Raw genomic sequence first — 22,326 nt, forward strand, 5'->3', positions numbered from 1 at the left:
AAGTAGTAATTTTACGTGTTATTTTCTTTTTTCTTTTAAGTTATGACTTTATTTTCGTAATATTACGACTTTTTTTCTCATAAAAATTAAAATCTGAGATTTCGAGAATACAGTCATAATATTACGAGAATAAAGTCGTAGTATTATGAGAATAAAGTCAATATTATAAAGTTGTATATTTTCTTTTTTCTCTTAAGTTATGACTTTATTCTCGTAATATTACGACTTTTTTTCTCGTAAAGTTGTGACTTAAGTCTCGTAATATTACGACTTTTCTCTCGTAAAGTTATGACTTTATTCTCGTAATATTACGACTTTTTTTCTCGTAAAGTTGTGACTTAAGTCTCGTAATATTACGACTTTTCTCTCGTAAAGTTATGACTTTATTCTCGTAATATTACAACTTTTTTTCTCATAAAAATAAATGTGGTGGAGTAAAAGTATATAGTAGTAGTAGTAGTAGTAGTAGTAGTAGTGGTATATTGGCTTTCAAAATACAAAAAAGTAGCATAAAATGGAAATAATCAAGTAAAGTACAAGTACATGAAAATTGTACTTAAAGGTACAGTGTGTAGGATTCGGTGTCATCTAGTGGTGAGGTTGCAGATTGCAACCAACTGAGTACCTCTCCGTTCACTCCTCCCTTTCCAAGACTGCGGTAACGTGAACCGTCAACCGCCATCCATACCATAATAACACTATTTTAGGAGCAACGGAAGTCAGCTGGCGGTACCACGGTTTTGAGTGTCGGAGAATTATGAGGCCTTCAGGTGACGTAAAAACATGAAAGTCTCTCACTACAGCCAATGTTTGGTTTGTCCGTTCTGGGCCACTGTAGAAACATGATGGACTCTGTGAAGAGGACCCGCTCCCTATGTAGATATGAAGGACTCATTCTAAGCTAACGAAAACACAACAATTCTTAGTTTCAGGTGATTATACACTCATGAAAACATAGTTATGAATATTATATTATACACACACTGTTCCTTTAAATTCAGTACTTGTGTACATGCATGTACTTACATTCCTCCACTGGGTGCAGGTAATGGTGGAAGAAGTGTTCAGATCAGCAACACAACATTATAAAATACTCCAATACACATAAAGATCCTGCATTCAAATTAAAGTACTGGCACCAAAAGTAGTCTACTCATTATGCAGTATGGCTCCTGTCAGTACTACATTATAATAAAGTTCTTAAGTATATAACTTTATTACTTTCCTGCACCTGCAGCAGGTTTGATTTCAGAAGTAGAAGGAACACAATGAAGTCTCGACGTCGCTCCACCAGACAAATAGTTTTCATAAAAGTGAATGCAGCATATTTACATTCATATTAACCCTGCGCATAATACATACATCCTTTCCCCGTTGTGGTCCTTAATCGTTGGTTTTAGTCGTCGTTTTAATTATTTGGTTGATTGTCTATATTTGATCTATTATTTGTCTTTATGTTTGTATTGTATTATGTGTTTTAGCCGAACCAGGGACAAGGACAGTAAATCAGCTACGCATCGTTTTCATTTAATCTAAATGTAACAATGCTTACATGTATCGTAATAAACTAATAAAACAAAATAAAAATAACACATTGTGTCTTCCGCAAGTAAAACAAAAATTATAAAATGTAAGTAATTGATAGAAACAGATTACAATCTTAAACTAAAAGAAGCATGCGAAGAGATTATGACTGAAACCTGGATTTATTCTCCATTAAATTATTTTTAACTATATTATGTTAAGTTGTATATCGTCATACCTAGAACCAAGATTAAGAAGCCGAGTCAGGAGTCAGAAAAATAAAATAATACTTCAATAAACTTTGCAGAGCAGTAAATGGCAATAAATAAATAAATGATGGCATTTTGATTTATTAGAATGACAATTAGCTAAGAGTGAACTGATTATTCTGAGTACAGACGGATGACATGCAGCAAGAGCATACAGGAAGTCATGGCCGTTCGTTTGAGAGACACAGTGTACGTGTTGTAAATAACATCAGGAATATAACACAAATATGTCATATATACACTGGACACGTCTGAAGCTAAACAAATCAATGTGGTCACAGTATTCGTCAAGTCACTATATCAGCAAAGAATGATAAATCAACCAAAACAATATTAACAACAATAATAATAATAATAATAATAATAACAGTCCTCTGTGAATTCTGTGTCAGTGTTTGCTCATCCTGCTGCACATAAAACTACCACTGTATTCGTCACCTGCTCGAGCTATGAGGTTCAAACTAACTGTCCTGCTAGTTTAGCTGTAGTGTAGGTGAGTCTTTACAGCATCGAGAGGAGAATTCACTGCCAGTTCTTCTGGAAGTGTCCAAGTGGGTGAAACACATTTCATAGGAGATATGCCCGATAATATACTGTACCAAAAAACCCCGTCACATCCTTCCTACTGCTGCACTGAAGCTCAACATTTGGTGCATTAACAACAAAGCATTGTGACCATTTACAAACAGCAACATCACTGATTAAAGCAGATAAAAACATTGTTTGATAAGTTAAAGTCCTCTGCTAAAAGATCATTCTAGATTTGATGTCACAGTTATTAAAAACAAATCAATGCAGACGTGCAAACGTTGGAACATAAAGTGTGTTTCTCTGAAAAGTTTGGTTTGTTTACGCACCCTGTCGGACATGGCTTAGCATCTACAGATATTTGTAGTATGAACTTAAACATCAGATAAACTATCCTTCTGATACAATAAAAATGAAAAGACAGTCTATTCTATTTGGCATCGCTGTTTGGCCTTTCATTTTCAGAATCTACACAATATAAACATATTTCACAAGCCAAGTCATTTTTACACTTTGCCCACTAAATCTTTTTTCTCTTCATTTTCATCTCAACACCGACTGATTTTTTTTCAATCTTGATCGAGGTCGAAACTACTAACATTTACATTGAAGCCCACGCTAAATATTAAAGGACCACATTACAAGCTTACCGTATCAGCACAAGATCAGATTTCGCTTCCCGTTTCCCTGCCAGCATATAAATAATAATAATCATATGTATCATGCCTGATATCAACAGTTTCTAGAGAACTAAACTTCTTTCAGGGGAACATTTAGACAATGGTCCTGTTCACCGCTGGCGTTAACATGCGTCCTGAGTGATCCGATCACAAGTGGACAGCTTTAAATACGTCTGTTCACACCTAGTATTAGAATGCGTCTCCACATGCATCTTAATAATAATAATAATAATAATAATAATAATAATAATAATAAATTGAATTTATATAGCACACTCTAAAATACAGCAAAATCTCAAAGTGCTTCACACAAAGGGTAAAACAATCACAATACAACGTTAAGACAATTTCAGATTAAAAGCGTCAAAATAGGACGAAAAATTATATACAAATTACTTCCTAACATAAGTTAAAAGCAACTAAAAATACTATAAAATCTTGTGTGATCACTTGTGATCTCTCTTCCCCGCTCTATATGCAAATAAACACGTAGTCAACACATGGCTAATAGAGCAGGCATTGTGACGTAATATTACGTGAATGTCAGTAGTAATATCCTACATATTCGTGAATTCGGGTACATTTTATTAACATCAAAATAAAAGGTTATTGTACCGGCGGTCCCTGGGGACCTCCGTGATGCCGGCACCGCCGCCTTTGCCAGGAAACAGCGGCGTACAGAGCTTCAGAGAGCCAGGGAGGAGAGAGAGTGAGCTGGCGGGTGTCAGCTCCGTGCGAAGCAGCGGAACAAAAACGCCGACACATCTCCAACAGTATGATAATAATGCACTTCCTGTGCCGTCAGTCTGATAGTCTGGAGATATGTAGCCTATAGATGAGATATATTTTAATAAAATACAGTTGTACCGACCGTTTCCATGCTGACGAGCGCTCGCGTCTGCCTGTTTATTCACATGATAGGCGCAGTGAGACGCCGCGGATCCCACATTCACTACACACTGCTAAAAGAATGTAGTCATATGTGACAACCTCTGAATGTGGTCTGAAAGATCGGATCTCAATGCGTCTTCAATGGGTCTCGAGTGCGTTCACACCTGTACTCAGAGCTGTCCACTTGTGATCGGATCACTGAGGACGCATGTTAATACCGAGTCTGAACAGGGACAATGAGAGGGCTTCTTTTAAGATTGTGAGCACCTGTTACATCGTAAAAATCAACCCGTGACACTTTAAATAACATAAATATAATGTACAATACAAGGTAAGCTCTACAATTAAACGATTCAGATTATCTAAGGAATGCAGATGTGTCTAACGATAAAGAAAGAGGTATATAAATCAACAGGAAGGCCTGCAACATACGGAATGTAAAAGTGAGAGCAGAGGCTTCGTGGTCTGAAAACGCAGAGCCCCAATCTATAAATATCAGACGTCAGGTCACATGCTAACATGAATCTTACCTGGGTGAGAGACAACCATCACACCAGTCTAATATCAGCTCCTCTTCCATGACATTTCACACAAACGGGCCAATACATATATATATATATTAAAATACAAAAACTTAAATTAAATCACAACATAAAATGTTCCCATGTTAAAATAAAATCAAAACAAATCTTTGAATGAGCAGCAGTGCATTCAGATATTCTGGTCCTGTATAAAGTAAGGCACCAGAGGTTTCCAAAATTCACTTGGTATACAGTATATACGTATAAAACAACGAAAGTCTTCAAGTGTATTAAAGGCAGTCTATCAGAGTGCATACAACAGATACTGGAGTCGTGTGGAGTCGTCGGTTTTCAGGCTTGAGCGTTGGTCATCTTCTGCAGCAGCGGGATCTGTCGGGAAAAGGACAGGTTATAGAAACTCTGAAACAAACACCGGAGTGCCTTCGTGACCTATATTTTCTTCCATTCACTGTTCTTTTTTAGGTTTTTCCCGAAGACTCAGCTAGCTGATTTCAACTCCTTTCAGGCTCCGATTGGAGACAAAAAGCTAAAATCAACCATCTAATGCACTGAATGCATGAAAAACACTGTAAAAAGGACTGAAGGACGACAATGTCCTGTGTTTCCTGACATGTAAAGTCTCTCGTGGCATGTTTCCAAACACTGGCGGTGGCTAGATGTATGTAAGGGATAATGTGCAGCTAGCGGATCATTGTTGAAACCCTGACAGGGCGATGCGGCATCCCGACGCAACATCGCCCGGTCTGGGTTTTATTTCACAACAATGACCCGCTAGCTGCACATTATTCCGCTTATTACACAGCTACTTACTGAACAAATCAATAAGTTGACACAAAAATGGTCCTCCAGAGTCCAGCATCAGAGCCGCGTCCATAGCAACGGACTGGTACACATATCAAAAGCCTGTTATAAAGAAATAACAGACGCTGAACACTGTAAACTACCATTTTGGGTTTTTTTCTCAAATTGACCTTAAAGGTACAGTGTGTAGGATTCGGCGGCATCTGGTGGTGTGGTTGCAGATTCCACTCACTCCTCCCTTTCCAAGACTGCAGTAACGTGAGCCGCCGAGTGCAAAACCGTGGTAACGCCGTTCGCCTCGCTCAGAGGCCATCCTTACCAATATAACACTACTCTAGGAGCAACGGGAGTCAGATGGCGGCTGGTGGTACCACGGTTTAGCACTCTGCAGGTCACGTTACCGCAGTTTAAAAAGTGTGTCGGAGAACTACGCTGGCCTTCAGGTAACGTAAAAATGTGCAAGTCTCTCTCTAGAGCCAGTTTGTCCGTTCTGGGCTACTGAGGAGCAACATGGCGGACTCCTTGAAGAGGACCTGCTCCCTATGTAGATATGAAGGACTCATTCTAAACTAACGAAAACACGATTCCTAGTTTCAGGTACACTAATGGAAACATAGTTATGAATATTATATTCCATTTCTGATAATAGATCCCCGAAATGTTATACACGGTTCCTCTAAAGGGCAACTTTGGTATTTTCAACTTGGATCAAGCAAAAAGTCAGACAAAGGTTTTATTTCTCTGTAGGGTTCTTTCCATAACGTTGTCAGACACTTACAATAACAATCAGAGCCGGTCAGCGGCAAAAACAAGAACTTTTAATGGACGTAAACTGACGGTGAAGAGTTGCCGCGAGTGACAACCCGTTTAGTGACTGCTGGCTGCAGCATGCTCCCTCAATACTGGACCAGTTTCAGAAATTGTTGTCCCTGTTAGTCACTTAGACAGAAAAGCATGGGGAAATGGTTGGAAAATACCAAAGTTACCCTTTAAAAGGCCATACTTAAAGGGGTATTTCACCAGTATGTTCACGTGGAGTCCTACTCAGTCTGTACAAACAGTTGTTTAATGTCTTCAGTGTCTCTGGAGGAGCTTTTCTGAAATAACCCTGATGGCGTCGTCACGGTAACGTCAGTTTGGTCTTAGAGACATATTAACAGATACAGTGGAAACCTCTTATAATGATCACGTCTGTCCGGGTCAAATTGATCACTATAAGCGGATGATTATTATAACCAAATTTTTGTTGTTGCGCATCATTTCAAAAAGTAATGAAACCGACCGCTTCACAATTTACTGGCTCGCTTCTTCTGCCTTTTCCCTTCTTCTTCTGCCGGCGTTGCCGTTTTAAGTCAGCTCTGCAGTGCGAGCGTGCATGCAGATGAACGGTGCCTCCTCATTCGCTCCCCCCGTAGCAGCGTGGAGGGAGACGCAGATGTTGAGGATCGGCAGAGTTTCACTTTGGGGGCGTTATGTGACCAGACATTATCAATCCACTTGACGAGGGCGGCTTCGACCACCGGTGCTTTCCCGTGCACATTTATTCATCAATCAGAGGAAATGACTTTTTTCCCGTTACGATATCAATGTGCACGCAGCATCAGCCTCACGTATCTAGCCAGAAAGCAGACAGTCCGCGAGGCGAAGTATAAAGGGAGTAAAGTAAAAACCAAACAAAAACTCAATTAACGTTAGTCTAACGTATATTTTAATCTGCATTATGAATTGGCATTTTAAAAGATGTGGTCCTTTACAAGAGAGAGAGGTTCTATCCAGGACTATCACTGGAGTACCCCTTCAATTAAGTGCTTCGTTGCAAATTACAGTATATATATATATACATATATATAATAAATAAAATGAAAGTATGAACACAAACAGGGAGTAATCCCTCATGCATTTAATAGCTTAGGAAGACTAGACATACACTCCCATTGTTATAAATCAATATTATTATGTTGTTACCATGCTTACCTTTGACAAATCCACTCCAGTGAGAGCATTGACAGACACAGGAAGTTCAGCCAGGAGACGGTTGACCTCGCCCGTCACGCGGTTGTTATCGCCGCTGAGGATCACTATCTCATTGGTCCTGGATAACGGCGCGGCCACCTTGGCAGCAATCTGGAAAGATACAGTCACATGTGTTTACTGTAAGCAGGAAATAATCAAAACCTCCCACATGAGGTTACCAATGATCATGTGATACATTAAACAGTCACAGTCTCATGACTCATGAATCATCAGGATGAAGTCATCGTGGTGATACCCGCTGTAAAGCGTTTTAGAGGTTTTATATCCCAATTCCTGAAAATAATACCTAAGACCATCTTGTGTCAAATCTGACTATTGTTACTATACAACGTTTCTATATGGAAATATAGCGGCATTGTGTGTAAAATACAGCATAAAAGTTTCTTAAAGGGAAACAAGCATGTATTTCTAGATGCTCATGTGATAATGTACAGCGAGCCGGTCACAGTTGTTAAATAAACCCCGTCTTTCATCGCCTTGAAGGGGTTTATTTCAAAACAATGAACCGCTAGCTGCACATCATCCCGCTTATTACACGACTACTTACTTAAGAAATCAATAAGTTGACACAAAAACAGTCCTCCAGAGTCTGACATCAGAGACCATAGCAACGGTCTGTTATACATAGCAGCGGTCTGTTATACATATCAGCGGGCTGTTATACATAGCAATGGTCTGTTATACATAGCAATGGTCTGTTATACATAGCAACGGTCTGTTATACATAGCAGCGGTCTGTTATACATAGCAATGGTCTGTTATACGTAGCAATGGTCCGTTGTACATAGCAACGGTCTGCTAAAAAGAAATAACAGAACGCAGAACGCCTTGATTGACCAAACATAATGACATTAGTGCACTGACGCAGTAAACTTCATGTATTGTTTTGTACTCTACTCTTAAATCATGCTTTTATACAGTTATTGTTACAGACTCTCTCTCTCTCTCCTACACTTGGATTTTGAGTGAAATTAATTTGCCAAAAAAGAAACAAAACGCACAATAAACAAATAGGAATTTTACTCATACTATTATTTAAAAAAAAAATTCTATAGATATCGTGATAATATCACTATCATGAATTAAGCTGGCCACCATAATCGATATTGTGACAGCCCTACTTCTTGAAATGGTAATCATGTTGTAATAAATATTATGCACAAACAAACCAAACTCAAAGTGAAGTTTTCTCTTGAACAAAACAACAAGCCAGATGTGTGTTATGGACAGATGTATGTTTACCTTCGGCAGAGCCTCGAGGACCAGAGCAGTCTTGGCTGCCTCTCCGTACAGCTGGTAGGCCTCGGCCTTCAGCCTCATCTTCTCAGCCTCCGCCTTGCCCACTGCTTCGATGGAGGAAGCCTCCGCCTCACCGATCTTCTTGATCTTCTCTGCCTGAGCCTGAGCTATCAGCACCATCTTTATCCTGAAGCAGAAGAAACACCAGTTAAATTATCTGGTTCATCCATCAACACAGCTCACAGTACGCTGCTCACTTCTGACTTCTAATCATTTCCAACTCATGCTTCTGTGGGCCAACACATGGCATTACTTAATGCATCACAAAGAAATCTTTGAAAACATTTTCTTGACTGAAATTTGGCCCAAAGCGCAAAATGGAGGCCGCGGCACCACAGCATGGTGAATACTCTGCTGTTGTTAGGCTGGAAGGACAGTTTCAAGTCTGTGTTACAGATTATCATCCTCCTGCTAGCATCACAATACATGTCTACCAGGAGTACAGTGATGGTGCTGCTCTGTAGCTCCTGACCTCTGACCTCTGACCTCCCTGTAGAGCAGGGAATAATCACAACAAGGGGAGGTGAAAGAGAATTTACTGCCCTGAAGTCTAACGGTTCTGACACACATCAAGCCGACGGTCGTCCGACGGAAGGTTTTAGGCCGTCGCTGAGCTCCTGTCGGTCTACTTTTTGCAGTTTGTCCTGCACCGTCAGCTCTAGTCTGCTGATGACGGAGGCTTTTCAGCCGATTCAGCATGTCGAATCGCCGGCAGAGCTCGTCGGTGAGAGAAATCACTCTGATTGGCTGTTCAGCTTAAACAAAACAGTGCACGAGAAGAGAAACGGACGTGAGGAAAGCAAGCCAACGAGTAAAGTCAAGAGGAAAAACACAGAAGGCTCTTCTCATTTTTCATCTTCATCTTATCGGATCATTCCAACACGCTGATATTTTCATAGCGACATGGCCGTCTGGAATGAAGCTAAGTGGTGAGTGAGAGTGGTGTGAAAATGGTCGGCAGACGCCGCTTTGTTTTACTACAGGCGGCTGTAGCGAGAGGACAAGAGGAGTGAGGCCTAACACGATGGGTGAAACTGGCTGAATGCCCCTTTAACTGATGGGTTCTCACTCACTTGTGCCCCTCAGCCAGCTGCTGCATCTTGTAGGCCTCGGCCTCAGCGGGCCTCTTCACTGTGGCAATGAGCTCCCTGTCTGTCCGCTGAATCTCCTTGTCCTCAATCGTGATCTCCTTCTTCCTCTGCACCACTTGGATCTCGATCTCCTCCAGGCGGATCTTCTGCTGCTCCTTGGCCGCCTGCAGCTCGTACGCCAGCTGGGCCTTTGCTTTCTGAAAACATCGGCACAAAGATCGTCACACTTCCGAAGCACTCACACATATTGTGTTTGAAACCTGCTGTTTCAATCCTCAGATGCCCACCTGAGTGTTGACTTCCTGGTTGAAAGAAGCTTTCTGCAGCTCCAGTTCTCGTTTGGAGTCGGCCATCTTGGTGTCGGCCTGGAATTTGACGTCCATCATCTCCTTCTTACATTCTGCTTCCTGTGAGATAATGAAGAAGTAAAGCAGTTGGTTGTCGCACAACAGAACCCACTTCTCAGAGTGTCCCGCCTGCTAAAGCCTCCTTACCCGTATCCCAGCATCCCTCTCTGCCTCAGCCACGCCGATGTCTGCGTCCCTCTGGACAGCTGCAGTCTGGGTCTTCCCCAGGGAGCTCAGGTAGTCCAGTTTATCGTACACATCCTGCCAGCACAGACAAACAGGTCAACCTGTAAGTTAACACTAAAATGAAAATGTAAAATCACCGGCTGGAAATTTCTCCCAGTTAATGAAGTGACGAATAAAACCATAAAGTCAAAATATATTAACTTTAGAGATGTACCGGGCAATCGGCCATGACCGCTAACCGATTGGTCTCAGATAGAGGCGATTCTGTGCCGGTCAAATTTACACACATGCTCCGCACATTGGTTGACGTCGCGCACAGACAGTAACCGATTATTGTCACAGCCACACACACATACACAGTGTTGCCAACTAGCCGACTTTCTTGCTAGATTTAGCATTTACCTGTGAGGGTTTCTGGACAATATTTGTCGTTGTTTTGTGTTGCTAATTGTTTTCCAGAAATAAATATATAAATACTTTTACATAAAGCAGCATATTTGCCCACTACCATGTTGATAAGAGAAATACTTGACAAATCTCCCTTTAAGGTTAATTTTGAACAGATAAAAGATGTGTGATTAATCACGATTAATTCTTTTAATTCAAATTTATTATATTGTAATTCATTGCCAATGCATGCTGCTCAGACTAATCGCAGTGACTCTACTCTCCCTCTCCTGTCAGTAGGTGTAAGTGGAGTTAATTTAATATAATACACAGTAATACACACACCTTTACATTCTTGTAAATATATACTGATTCATAAATGGTTTGTATAAATAAATACATAGTTTTAGATAGATAATAAACAGTATAGAACAACAGTTTCTCTGATTCTTCACTGATCTGTAAATACTATTTACATTTCATGTTTATAATTTATTAACATACAATTGAATTTTCCAAATGTTTGTGTATGCTGTTAATTATAGTTCTTGGAAAGAAAGTAAATTAGAATCCGCAGGTCAGACTAAAATTAAATAAAATTGGAAATCGGAATCGAACAAGAAGATTGCATTCGGTGCATCACTAAATAATTTCTCATGAAAAGGCTGGACTGAAGAGAAGTTTTACATACATTATTTTATATATATATAATAAATATATATATATACATATATATATTATATATATATATGTATATATATATAATATATTTTAGTAGGTCTGAAGAGCGTGCATTTTATTTGATTTGCAGTGAGCATGTTTCTCTCATCAAAGATTGGGATAAATGTGTCTGAAGCCGTTTCAGCCATATATAGACCTTCTATCTACGAGTGGAAACACATTATTGATTTCCACATCTGCACTGAAGAGTTGCCGGCACAAGCAAACACCTGATTAACTGGAACTGTTGATTAGTGTTAAAGGTCTCAGCTACATTCAACAATAATAATATCTGCACCAAGAGACAAACTGTCACAAGTAAGATGGTTCGAAGACGTAAGGCGTAAAAGAATATACTGTATGTATAAAAACAACCCCTAAAATGTCCGAGGCCTCCACTAACGAGCTGACTGGTCTCGATGCATCACAGAAACCATCTGGACTAATTGATGTGAAAGAAAATGGACTCTGGGCTTTCAGCTAAGCACCGTGGTGAGCCGCTGTGTCTGCACCACATGTCAATTAGTCCTAATCAACAACAGTAAACTGTGCAGGAGGAGGGAGTCAGTCAGTCATTAGAGCCACGACTTCTCTGTAGAGCAGCAGATAAAAACATATCTGATAGATTAAAAACTAGATATTTGTTTGACTTCTACAGTACTGCTGAGCCTACTGTATAAACAGGAAAACACACCGCATCTCCCACATGTTGGGCTCTTACTGGTAGTTCATGGAAACAACACAGCGCTCACAATCACAAAGATGCACTTCTGAGCTGAAAGTGTGTGAACATTAAACCCGAGCATTAGCCAACTAACAGAAATCTGATCGCACAACTGTCCATAGTTAATAGTGATTAATACAAATTAATCACACATTTTTTTATCTGTTCAAAATGTACCTTAAAGGGAGATTTATCAAGTATTTAATACTCTTATCAACATGGGAGTGGGCAAATATGCCGCTATATGCAAATGTATGTACATAATCTATTATTAGAAATTAATCAACACAAAACAATGACAGATATTGTCCAGAAACCCTCACAGGTACTGCATTTAGCATAACAAATATGCTCAAATCATAACATGGCAAACTGCAGCCCAACAGGCAACAACAGCTGTCAGTGTGTCAGTGTGCTGACTTGACTATGACTTGACCCAAACTGCATGTGATTATCACAAAGTGGGCATGTCTGTAAAGGGGAGACTTGTGGGTACCCATAGAACCCATTTTCATTCACATATCTTGAGGTCAGAGGTCAAGGGACACCTTTGAAAATGGCCACGACAGTTTTTCCTCACCAAAATGTTGTCTTTTTGTTGAGGGAACCAGGGTGATGCTAACCTCCTGGTTGGCCCCTAACCCTAACCCTGGTAAACTGTGTTATCATGATATTCATTAAACCTTCTGAGACTGATCTATAAGAGCTGAAACAGTAAAATGACTCCAAGACATGTTTGATCTGATCAGACCTTAGTTGGACTCCACAAACCTATAAACAGGAGCACGACGCTTGTTAAATGTTTACGATGGTTGCCTGGAAATGACTTTGAACGCAGCCTGTTGTCTGTGGCGAGCCTGGCTGTGCTCCTCTTTGTCAGTCACGTGAAACGCTGCTGTCTTTCCCACTTAATGCTGGGACCCATAAACAAGTCCTACTGTAGGAGGTCCACTAGCTAAATGTTAGAAACCTTGCTATCATTAGGGGGCTTTCCATTCGGCTAATTATGCTTCTTCTCTTCCTCACTCCTCCGCCCTCAGGCTCGTGACCCAGAAACTAATCGAGGTCCGCCATCATCGAGGATGTTCCAATCACTTAAATGTGTCTCAGAGGAGACGAGGAGCGAGGAGGGAAGAGTAAACAGACACGAGTACTGGTTTCTTCTATTTCAATAGATGCTGTTTTCTTTTTATATTGGCGAGAATTTCAAATTAAAATCCACACTGAATCGTATTATTTTGACCTGTCTTTGCTCAGTAGCTACATTAGCACTTTCTTCAGGCATTCTGGTCGCTGTCAGAGCACCAGGTATTGTTGCTGCATCCTCTCACAGCACCATCCACCCACCTTAATGGTAAAGCTGAGAATCTCGATGCCCATCCTGCCCACGTCTGGAGCCGCTACCTCACGCACCAGCTTAGCAAACTGGTCCCTGTCCTGATAGATCTGCTCTACAGTCAAGGTACCTGCAAAAGAGAGACACAGTCAATATCTCCATACCACATGTCCACGTGTGCCATTCAAAATGCCACTCTTCACAAACACACAGCAGTCGTGTGCATTTTTATTTTTGATTAGAGACGGAACAAAGAACGAAATTAACACTGTTACACAGACATGTCAGAAAACAAATTCAGGAGTCCTAAATTTAACAAACCCAATAGTTGAAATGAAATGAAACCCATACCTAGAATGGAGCGCAGATGTCCCTCCAACGTCTGCAGAACCACAGCTTTGATATCCATGACTGATTTACCCAGAAACTGCTCACAAGCTACAGCCAGTAAGTCCTGCTCCGTCATGACCTTCACCTGGGCCACCCCTGTGACAGTGATGGCGACCCCCTCTGCTGTCTCCACATCCTCACATCGGGGCTGCAGAGTCATGATCTCCAGAGTTATCCTACAGAAAGGGACAGTAGCACATTGATTAGGCCACGAAGAGAGGAACATTAAGTGATAAGAACAAGCTGTTATTTTTATATTGTTAGGACACTGAGAATGTGATGCTGGTTGCTCATTAGAGTCAGAATCAGGTTTATTGGCCAAGTATGTGTACAAATACGAGGAACTTGACTCTGGATTGAAGCTGCTCTCAATGTACGTACACTGAAAGACACATAGAGCTAAACAACAAAGCTGAACAAAGAGAGGTACAAAATAAACTATTACAAACTTACAAGTAGGTGAAAAACAGAGTAGAGCTGCAACGATTGATCGATCAGTTGTCAACTATTATATATATATGATAATCGATTCTCTCTGATTGCAGCTTCTTAAATGTGATTATGTTCTGGTTTCTTTCCTCCTCTATGACAGTAAACTGATTATCTTTGAGTTGTGGTCAAAACAAGACATTTGAGGACGTCATCTTCGGCTTTGGGAAACATTGATCGCCATTTTTCACCATTTTATGACATTTTATAGACCAAATAACTAATCGAGTGATCGAGACAATAATCAACAGATTAATTGACAATGAAAATAATCATTAGTTGGAGCCCCAAAACCGGTGTATATACTGTGTGTATATATATATATATAAAAAGCAACAATGAACAACAACAATTTCTATATACGAGTCAGGAGAGGAGAAGTTTTTTTTTTTCTTTTACAGGCCATCTATTGTTAATCAAGGAAATTTGTCTTATTCCTGTTTAAATATAATGTTTTAGCAATCATACTGCTTCCTTTTCTTTTTAATATTACTCCACAGTAAAAGCCGTAGTACATATCATTGAAACAAACTAGTTTGTACAACGTCTCGTCCGACCACTTCTGAAGACAAACGTCTTCATAAGAGTTCAAGTTAGTCACACTTAAAGGCAGCTGCCATCATAGAGAAGGGCGAGACGTGATAATCGTTCACATGGGGGGTTATTTCTCTCCACAAAAAGTAAAGTGAATGTGTGGAGAATGAAAAAAGGACAGCCAAGAGAGAAGCTTACTTCCTCACCTCCACATACCTGGCCAGTGACTGTGTGAAGTGGGTGTGCTTGAAAAGGTGTGTTTCTACATGAATCCAAGTACTGGACATCACAAGCAGAGCCTCACTCAGGAAATGAGGTAAATGGAAAATTTCACAATCTGAACTGTGACGTGTGGCCGGGCTGTTGAACAGTGCTGTGGAATATAAAACTGCTGTGATAAAATGTTTAATCTCCCAGCTGAGATCAACAACTGCTGCAAAACATTAACCTGAGAAATGCTCCGGTCTTGTGACTGTGTGTGTTTAACTATGTGACTGTGTGTTTAACTATGTGATTGTGTCACAAGACCGGGCCAGTGCTCAAAGTGGGCCGGTACTCACCGGTACGCCGTACCGACACTTCTACATTTTACTCTTTGGTGTACCGTGACTTTTTCTTGCGTACTCTTCTCTGCCGTCTCCAGATCAGGTTCTCTGGGAGATTCATAATGGCATTCATAACGGCACAGCGCCAGGGTATTTGCGCCGCGCCTTATAAGCCGTATGAACATAAAAACAAAGTGGGGAGCATCTGGACGAACCGACGCACGGGACGGGGGAGGAGGGGGGAGAACGAGGGTGCTGTAATTTATCAACATAATGTTCACGTCCTTTTTGTAAAATAACTAGTGAACTGTTCGTCATAACTTTTTTTTATTTGTGAGCAAATATAATTAATGAAACATTATTTAAAAGTTTTCTGAATCTGCTCTTTTAGGGCAAACATTTCCAGAAGAATTAAATAAAATAATCACTTAACTAATAATAATAATGGTCCAAAATGACTTAAAATTGAATAGTTTTCAGTCACAAACCTTCAGATTTTCTTGGGGGAGGACCCCCAAACCTAATAAAAACCACAGCTGATTATGACTGACACAGTATAACATGCTTAAAGAAATAATGAATAAATTGACTGACACGCACGCCAATGTTTAATGAAAAAGCACTGGCACTTATTATTTTCCACTTCAAGTACTGGACACGGCACACTGAAGAGGACGGAGCACATTTAGCAGTCACACCCTGCTCATCTTTAGGAAAGTGTGAATGTGCAGAGGCCTTTGAACCTGTTTACAATAGAAACAACAACACTGTGTGTAATAGCAGACAGAAAATGGAAGACCAGCTTTCATCCTCTACTTGCTTACAGCCTGCAGATAATGGGACGGACTTTCCTGCGGAAAAACAAGACAGCAAAAGCCCATTTCAGCTGTGGTCGGTTTAAAAACCTCGGCCATTTTATCCAAATGAGTTTGAGCGGAGGGCTGTTAATAGTATAATCCACTTATCTGTGACGAGTAGCACTTGCAGGCACAAAAGCATTTCACGGAGCTACTAGACTCCATTTCAAGACAACATAAATCGACGTTATGTTTTACTATGTTGTCACCTTTGGGTGTCTGAGATGAGGCACCAAGCCCAGGCCCAGCCTCCCACAGCATAGGTCTTCGTATCCGAGCCACAACAACCACCTGAGGGAAGAGGAACAGTTGATTTAAAACAATGCGCTAAAATCTTTACAGACAAATAACATTTTAAATTTTAAATTTTCAAAATCGGTAAAATCATTTGGCTGAAAAGTGAGTGTTTCTTTTTTTTCTTTGGGCACCTGATGGGACTTCTGTTTTTGCAACAGACTCTGTTATATTTGAGGAGAAAGCAGTAGTTCCATGTGCCCAAATACTAGATATAATATGATAAAAAAAAATGACCGTATCTCAGAAACTACAAGGAGCACAATCAAGTATCTGGTGTCTATGAACTCATAAGAAGTTGAATATCAAAGATATGCAACATATGCAGTGTAAAAATATTTATTAAACACAATGTTAGCATTTTTCCTCATTCAAATTTTAAAAAATTCTGATTTAGACTATTAATAAAAGTGTTTTTTTTCATGTGATCTAAAAAATTAAATGTTTATATATCAAACTGTAGGAAAGGCAAAACAAAGCACAGATATGTTGACTGGATTTAACAGAAGCTGAACAGTCCTCTGATTTATTCCAAATGAATCTGACTTGAGGGTTTGTTCGGTCAAAAAGCAGCTCAGTGAATAAAAGCACAGCACCAAACACAAAATGTGTAAAAGCAGCACTTAGTAAAAACTGACAATTGGCCTGTGAGGTATACTACTATGTTATACAGTAGTGGTTCCCAACCGGTGGGTCGGGACCCTTCCAAGGGGTCACGTAATAAACATGACGGGCTGTGAGTGCTCCCTCAGATATCGTGGTGTATAAATATGGAACACCAAAATACATGTTATCAAGAGCTCATTATCGTTATGTTTTTTTGTATGTATTTCATTGTTTTTATTGGATTGTTTCCCACTGTTTGGTTAGGTTATTCTGCACATTCTGTGTACTTGTTGTTGTTTAACTTTTGTTGTATTTTTAAAATTGTTAGTTTAGATCTTTCTTCCTTTTTGTTATTGTTTTTTTCTCCTGGGGTTGGGGGGGAAGTCCTGTGTATATGTGCAAGTAAATAAATAAAATAAATAGATAAATAACAATAAACTAAGCCAAAAATAAAAACATCCCAGCTGAGGAAATTCATCATAAAAGATAACCTAAAAGTACTCTTTTAGATTTTCTATTTTTCCACACAGTTTGAACATTTTATTTGGAATTTTATTTTATTATTCACAGCTAGATTATAACAAGAGTTGATGGAGGATAATAAGCAAACCCGCCCCCTTTCAGCTGTAATATCACTGTGGGCCTAAACGAAGAGACAGGCTGCTTACAAAGACAGCAGCTTATATACGAACTATTTACACATGTCCTGCAGCTGTCAGACTCCACAACCAGCACTGCTCCCAGTAGACCACTTACACACCAAAAAACTGACAAGAACCTGACAAGAACCTGATATTTTCAGGTGGAATTTCATTCATTCATTTCATTCTCACTGTGCAATATCATTTTCCACTTGTGCAATTTTGTTAATAGTCTGTTTATTGTCAATACTGTATATACTGCTCCTATTTTTATACTTCTATTTAAATGGTTCATTTTTTGTTCAGCTCTTTTTTACTGTGTTAGCTGATGCATCTTGTTTTTTGTACTACCCCCTTTGCCGCTGTACACTGCAAATGTCCCAACTGTGGGACTGATAAAGGAATATCTTATCTTATCTTAAAGGTCCCATATTATAAAAAAGTGAGATTTTCAAGTTTTTTTATTATAAAGCAGGCTTAATCCTATACTGTGAAAGTATCGAAACGCTCAATCCACAGGGAAATACACACAGCCCGTATTCAGAAACTCTGCATTTGAAACAAGCTGTCAAGATTTCGGCCCATTCATGATGTCACGAATAAACAATATTTAGACCCTTTACCCAGTTTTAAGCTTAAACATTCTAAATGTGTCCCAGTTTATTCCTGATTGCATTATATGTGAATGTCATCAGCTGACAGGAAGTACACATGGACCCAAGCTGTTGCCTAGCAACGCAATTCTGTTGCAATTCCGTTGAAATGCGCTAAAACGGAGCGTTTCAGACAGAGGGTAAATACAGGCATATTCAGGCAGACAGTCTGAGGAAAATAAAGGCTTTTTGAACATTACAGCATGTAGACATGTTCTAGTAGAAACACAAAATATAAGTGTGAACCTGAAAATGAGCACGATATGGGATCTTTAATGTTTAATATTAAAGTATAACTGACTGTAGTTAATAACGGTCACTGCCTTACTCACAAACGATGCTGGCATCACGCTTCTAAGTCGTGATTCACGTAACTAACACTGATTTAGTATCTTAACGCAGTACAATAACTACCAGATTATTTTTAGCATTAGCAGACAAAGCTTTCTTACTAATCGTTCACCAGTTAGCCCCTTTCATCCGCTACCTGTCATTTAGCTGTCAGTTAGCTTAGCATCGTTAGCTCGTCAGTAGAGGATCAACCTACCGGAGACAACCAGAGCTTCATTCGGACCAACAGTTAAACAGCTCCCCATGATGACGACTCGAGATGGAGATGTTAGAAAACTAGCACAGCTTGTGATTATATATAAATGTTTTAATCCAAGTCAGCGGAGTGTAAAGAGTCTCTTCTGGTCCTCTAGTGTTCTAGTCCAGTAAACACAACGACGACGACCAACAGCAACAACACGCCCCACCTAACGACACCACAGTGACGTAACGCTTGTCAGCACGGAGCACTATCGAGGGGGGACCGGACCGTTACAAGCAGAGAGGCTTCAGGAAGAGGATGAGAAATAGATTCATTTAATTCATTTAATTTTAATTCTCGCGAAGTTCCACATTCACAAGTGTAAATTTACCCCAAAAAAAGCCTAATTTCTTTGTATTTATGAAAGAAATGGATCTATATCTGTCAACAATTTCCTCCTCACAAAACATAAAAAAGCAATGAAAACAATGCATGTATGCAATATCTTTAAAGTTTTTGAGTGAAATTATTGTCATACTCTCGCCTGGTCTTTTAAAATGTTTCATATTAAATCCTCTAATATGAATAATTAAAATATAACTAATAATTATTATAAATAATAAATGCTGTAATACTAATCATTAATATATAAATAATAATAATTATAAATAATAAATGCTCTAATATTAATGATCAATATATAAATAGTAATAATTATAAATGTTCTAATATTAATAATTAATATATAAATAATAATTACTGTAAATAATAAATGCTCTAATATTAATAATTAATATATAAATACTAATAATTATAAATAATAAATGCTTTAATATTGATAATTAATATATAAATAATAATAATTATAATAATAAATGCTCTAATATTAATAATTAATATATAAGTAATTATTATGCTCTTATATTAATAATTTATATATAAATAATAATAATTATAAATAATACATGCTCTAATATTAATGATTAATGTATTAATAATTAATAATAATTACTTAATAACTAATATTAATATTAATAATTATTGTAATACATCCATGTAATAAATACATAAGGAATTGCATACAAGCTGTAACTTCTTTTGGGCTTCACTTTGGACTTCACACCAAAATACATGTTATCAAGAGCTTGTTATCCTTAGAAAATTTTAAAAGGAAATATCATCACATTTATTTTTTTATTTTTTTTATTGAAGAAAATTAATTTACAAACATTAAGGCATTGTAATCTAAACTCAATACTTCTAACATACGAGGCACAATTGGATAGGAAAGATAACTTAAATTATAAAAAATAATATAATAACAAAAATAAAAGAGAGGGTAGAAAATAATTCAAGGAACAAAAAAGAAATGCATAAATAAATAAATAATAATAAGACTGCACTCTTCCATAGAAGCTGTAGGGGTCATCATCATATACAGTATGTCCTGAAGGTAATGAGAAGGATACAGATTTTATGTTCTTTGTACAGTTGGTTCTATTTTGGGGAAAATTCCACATTCACAAGAAGAAATGGTCGGACTTCAAACCCAATTTATCAAGAACTGAGGCAGTATGGCACCACAATTAAAAACATTAAGAATAAGAAGGCAACCAGAACCAGCTTTGTGTTTGATACATTTTTTATGGACAGATGAGAATTTATTTTGATTTTGTATTTTTTGTCTCTATATAGATGTATATCTCTCTACTATTTATTATATATTTTTTAATCTTTTAATTTTATTTTTTTATTGTACCCCTGGCATGAACAATTTTGAATGTACATATTGTTATTGTACTTATATTTTGTTAATAAAAAAAGAGAGAGAAAAAAAGAAGTGTCATATTTACTGTAACCATACACTGTGTGCACATCTAATCAACCCTCAACCTATCAAACTATTGTCCATCTGTTCTGAACATGTACCCGTAAACTGTGGCGAGATATTTGTAGGTTTATAATTTCGGTAAAGTTGGAATGATATTGATCAATAACTCATAAACGAAACGTTGTTAAAACACAATTAAGTATTGTGAACATATTCACTGCTTAATAATTGTGGAATAATCTTATTCAAATAAGCTACAGTAGCCTTCTATCATCCTTTTATATGTATCTGGCTCCAACTGGACTCCAGTCTGGAGCATGGGAGCATTAACTAGGCTACTGGTCCCTACTGGTCCTGTGGTTCACTCTACTGGGTGAAAACAGAACTACAACTACAAGGCTGCAGCCTTCCTAGAGGAGTGCAAGGGATCAGGTGGAAGTGTTGGGTGTCTCTCCAGGAGCAGCCACATAGTGCTTCGCACCTGCCGACATAAGAGACAGCCCATAGTAAAGGTGGTGTCTGTATAACATCTGTAGAGACCCTCCCTGTAATTTATCACACACTTTTTGGACATTCGTTTGTTAATGAAAAGAACAAAAAATATCTATTTATGTAGCTATGTATGTATTCATTTGTGTATTCATTTAGCCTATTTATCTTCTACCGTTACCCCCAATCCTGTGCTTAAAGGTCCCATATTGTAAAAAGTGAGATTTTCATGTATTTTATATTATAAAGCAGGTTTAAATTCGATATAAATACTGTTAAACTATCAAAACGCTCAATATACGGAGAAACACACACAGCCCGTATTCAGAAACTGAGCGTTTGAAACAAGCCGTTAGGATTTCTGTCCAACTGTGATGTCACAAATATGCAATATTTAGACCATTTCACGATTTTAAACGTAAACATTCTTAATGTGTCCCAGTTTAATTCCTGTTGCAGTGTATGTGAATAACATCAGCTGACAGGAAGTAAACATGGACCCAAACTGTTGCCTAGCAACACAATTCCGTTGCAGTTCCGTTGAAATGCACTAAAACGGAGCTTTTCAGACAGAGTATATTCAGACAGACAGTATGAGGAAAACAAAGTTCTTTTTGAACATTACAGCATGTGAACATGTTCTAGTAGAAACACAAAATACAAGTATGAACCTGAAAATGAGCTTGATATGGGACCTTTAAATAATGTTACACTTTTATAGAGTGACCGAACTATCTTCTTGGCTTTTATTTTGACATGTTTTTACTGTTACTAAGTATATTTTTATATATATAAATGCAGATACCTCAAAACTAAACCCTTTCTGACTAGTATGTAGAATGAGCTAAAACTGCTTAGTAAATCTTTGTCGATTATGACTGACAAAAAGCTGTTAAATTATTCTCTTTATTTGATATTTACAAATTCATTTGAGATGAGCCCTGCTTCTTTTCTTTTTTAATTCATTTATTTATTATTGTATTATTTATTTTATTATTACTTGTTCCTTGACCAGTTTTATGTTTTATTTGTATTCACTTTGAATGTTATCTTTGATATATGTTGTTGCCCATGTTCAACCTAAAGATGCTCTCCTTACTGTTGTG

The 22,326-nt window shown here is 38.3% G+C and overlaps 1 protein-coding gene and 1 long non-coding RNA gene across 2 annotated transcripts; one reads left to right on the forward strand and one right to left on the reverse strand.

The window, feature by feature from the left end:
* The first annotated feature begins 870 nt into the window (after positions 1-870).
* On the forward strand, positions 871-14,675 carry LOC119491795. Its single transcript, XR_005207656.1, has 3 exons — positions 871-1,598; positions 13,105-13,107; positions 14,660-14,675. It is a non-coding gene; the product is annotated as an uncharacterized LOC119491795 (long non-coding RNA).
* LOC119491794 (flotillin-2) lies at positions 1,855-19,136 on the reverse strand. Its single transcript, XM_037776014.1, has 10 exons — positions 18,916-19,136; positions 16,384-16,465; positions 13,711-13,925; positions 13,371-13,489; positions 10,154-10,267; positions 9,947-10,066; positions 9,642-9,856; positions 8,512-8,695; positions 7,210-7,359; positions 1,855-4,803 (listed from the first exon to the last, which is right to left on the reverse strand). Exons 1-10 carry the CDS (start codon positions 18,962-18,964, stop codon positions 4,765-4,767), a joined length of 1,287 nt encoding a protein of 428 aa, XP_037631942.1. The 5' UTR covers positions 18,965-19,136; the 3' UTR covers positions 1,855-4,764.
* Positions 19,137-22,326: the final 3,190 nt, after the last annotated feature.

The sequence above is a fragment of the Sebastes umbrosus genome, chromosome 7 (assembly GCF_015220745.1).
Source record: "Sebastes umbrosus isolate fSebUmb1 chromosome 7, fSebUmb1.pri, whole genome shotgun sequence".
Lineage (NCBI taxonomy): Eukaryota > Metazoa > Chordata > Actinopteri > Perciformes > Sebastidae > Sebastes > Sebastes umbrosus.

Coding starts and splice junctions, on each gene's coding strand:
- LOC119491794 (XM_037776014.1), bottom strand. CDS start 18,964: ATGGGGAGCTGTTTAACTGTTGGTCCGAATGAAGCTCTGGTTGTCTCC. Junction 10,268..13,370: donor TTCTCAGCTTTACCATTAAG/GTGGGTGGATGG, acceptor CTGTGCTGGCAG/GATGTGTACGATAAACTGGA. Junction 10,067..10,153: donor AGAGGGATGCTGGGATACGG/GTAAGGAGGCTT, acceptor ATTATCTCACAG/GAAGCAGAATGTAAGAAGGA.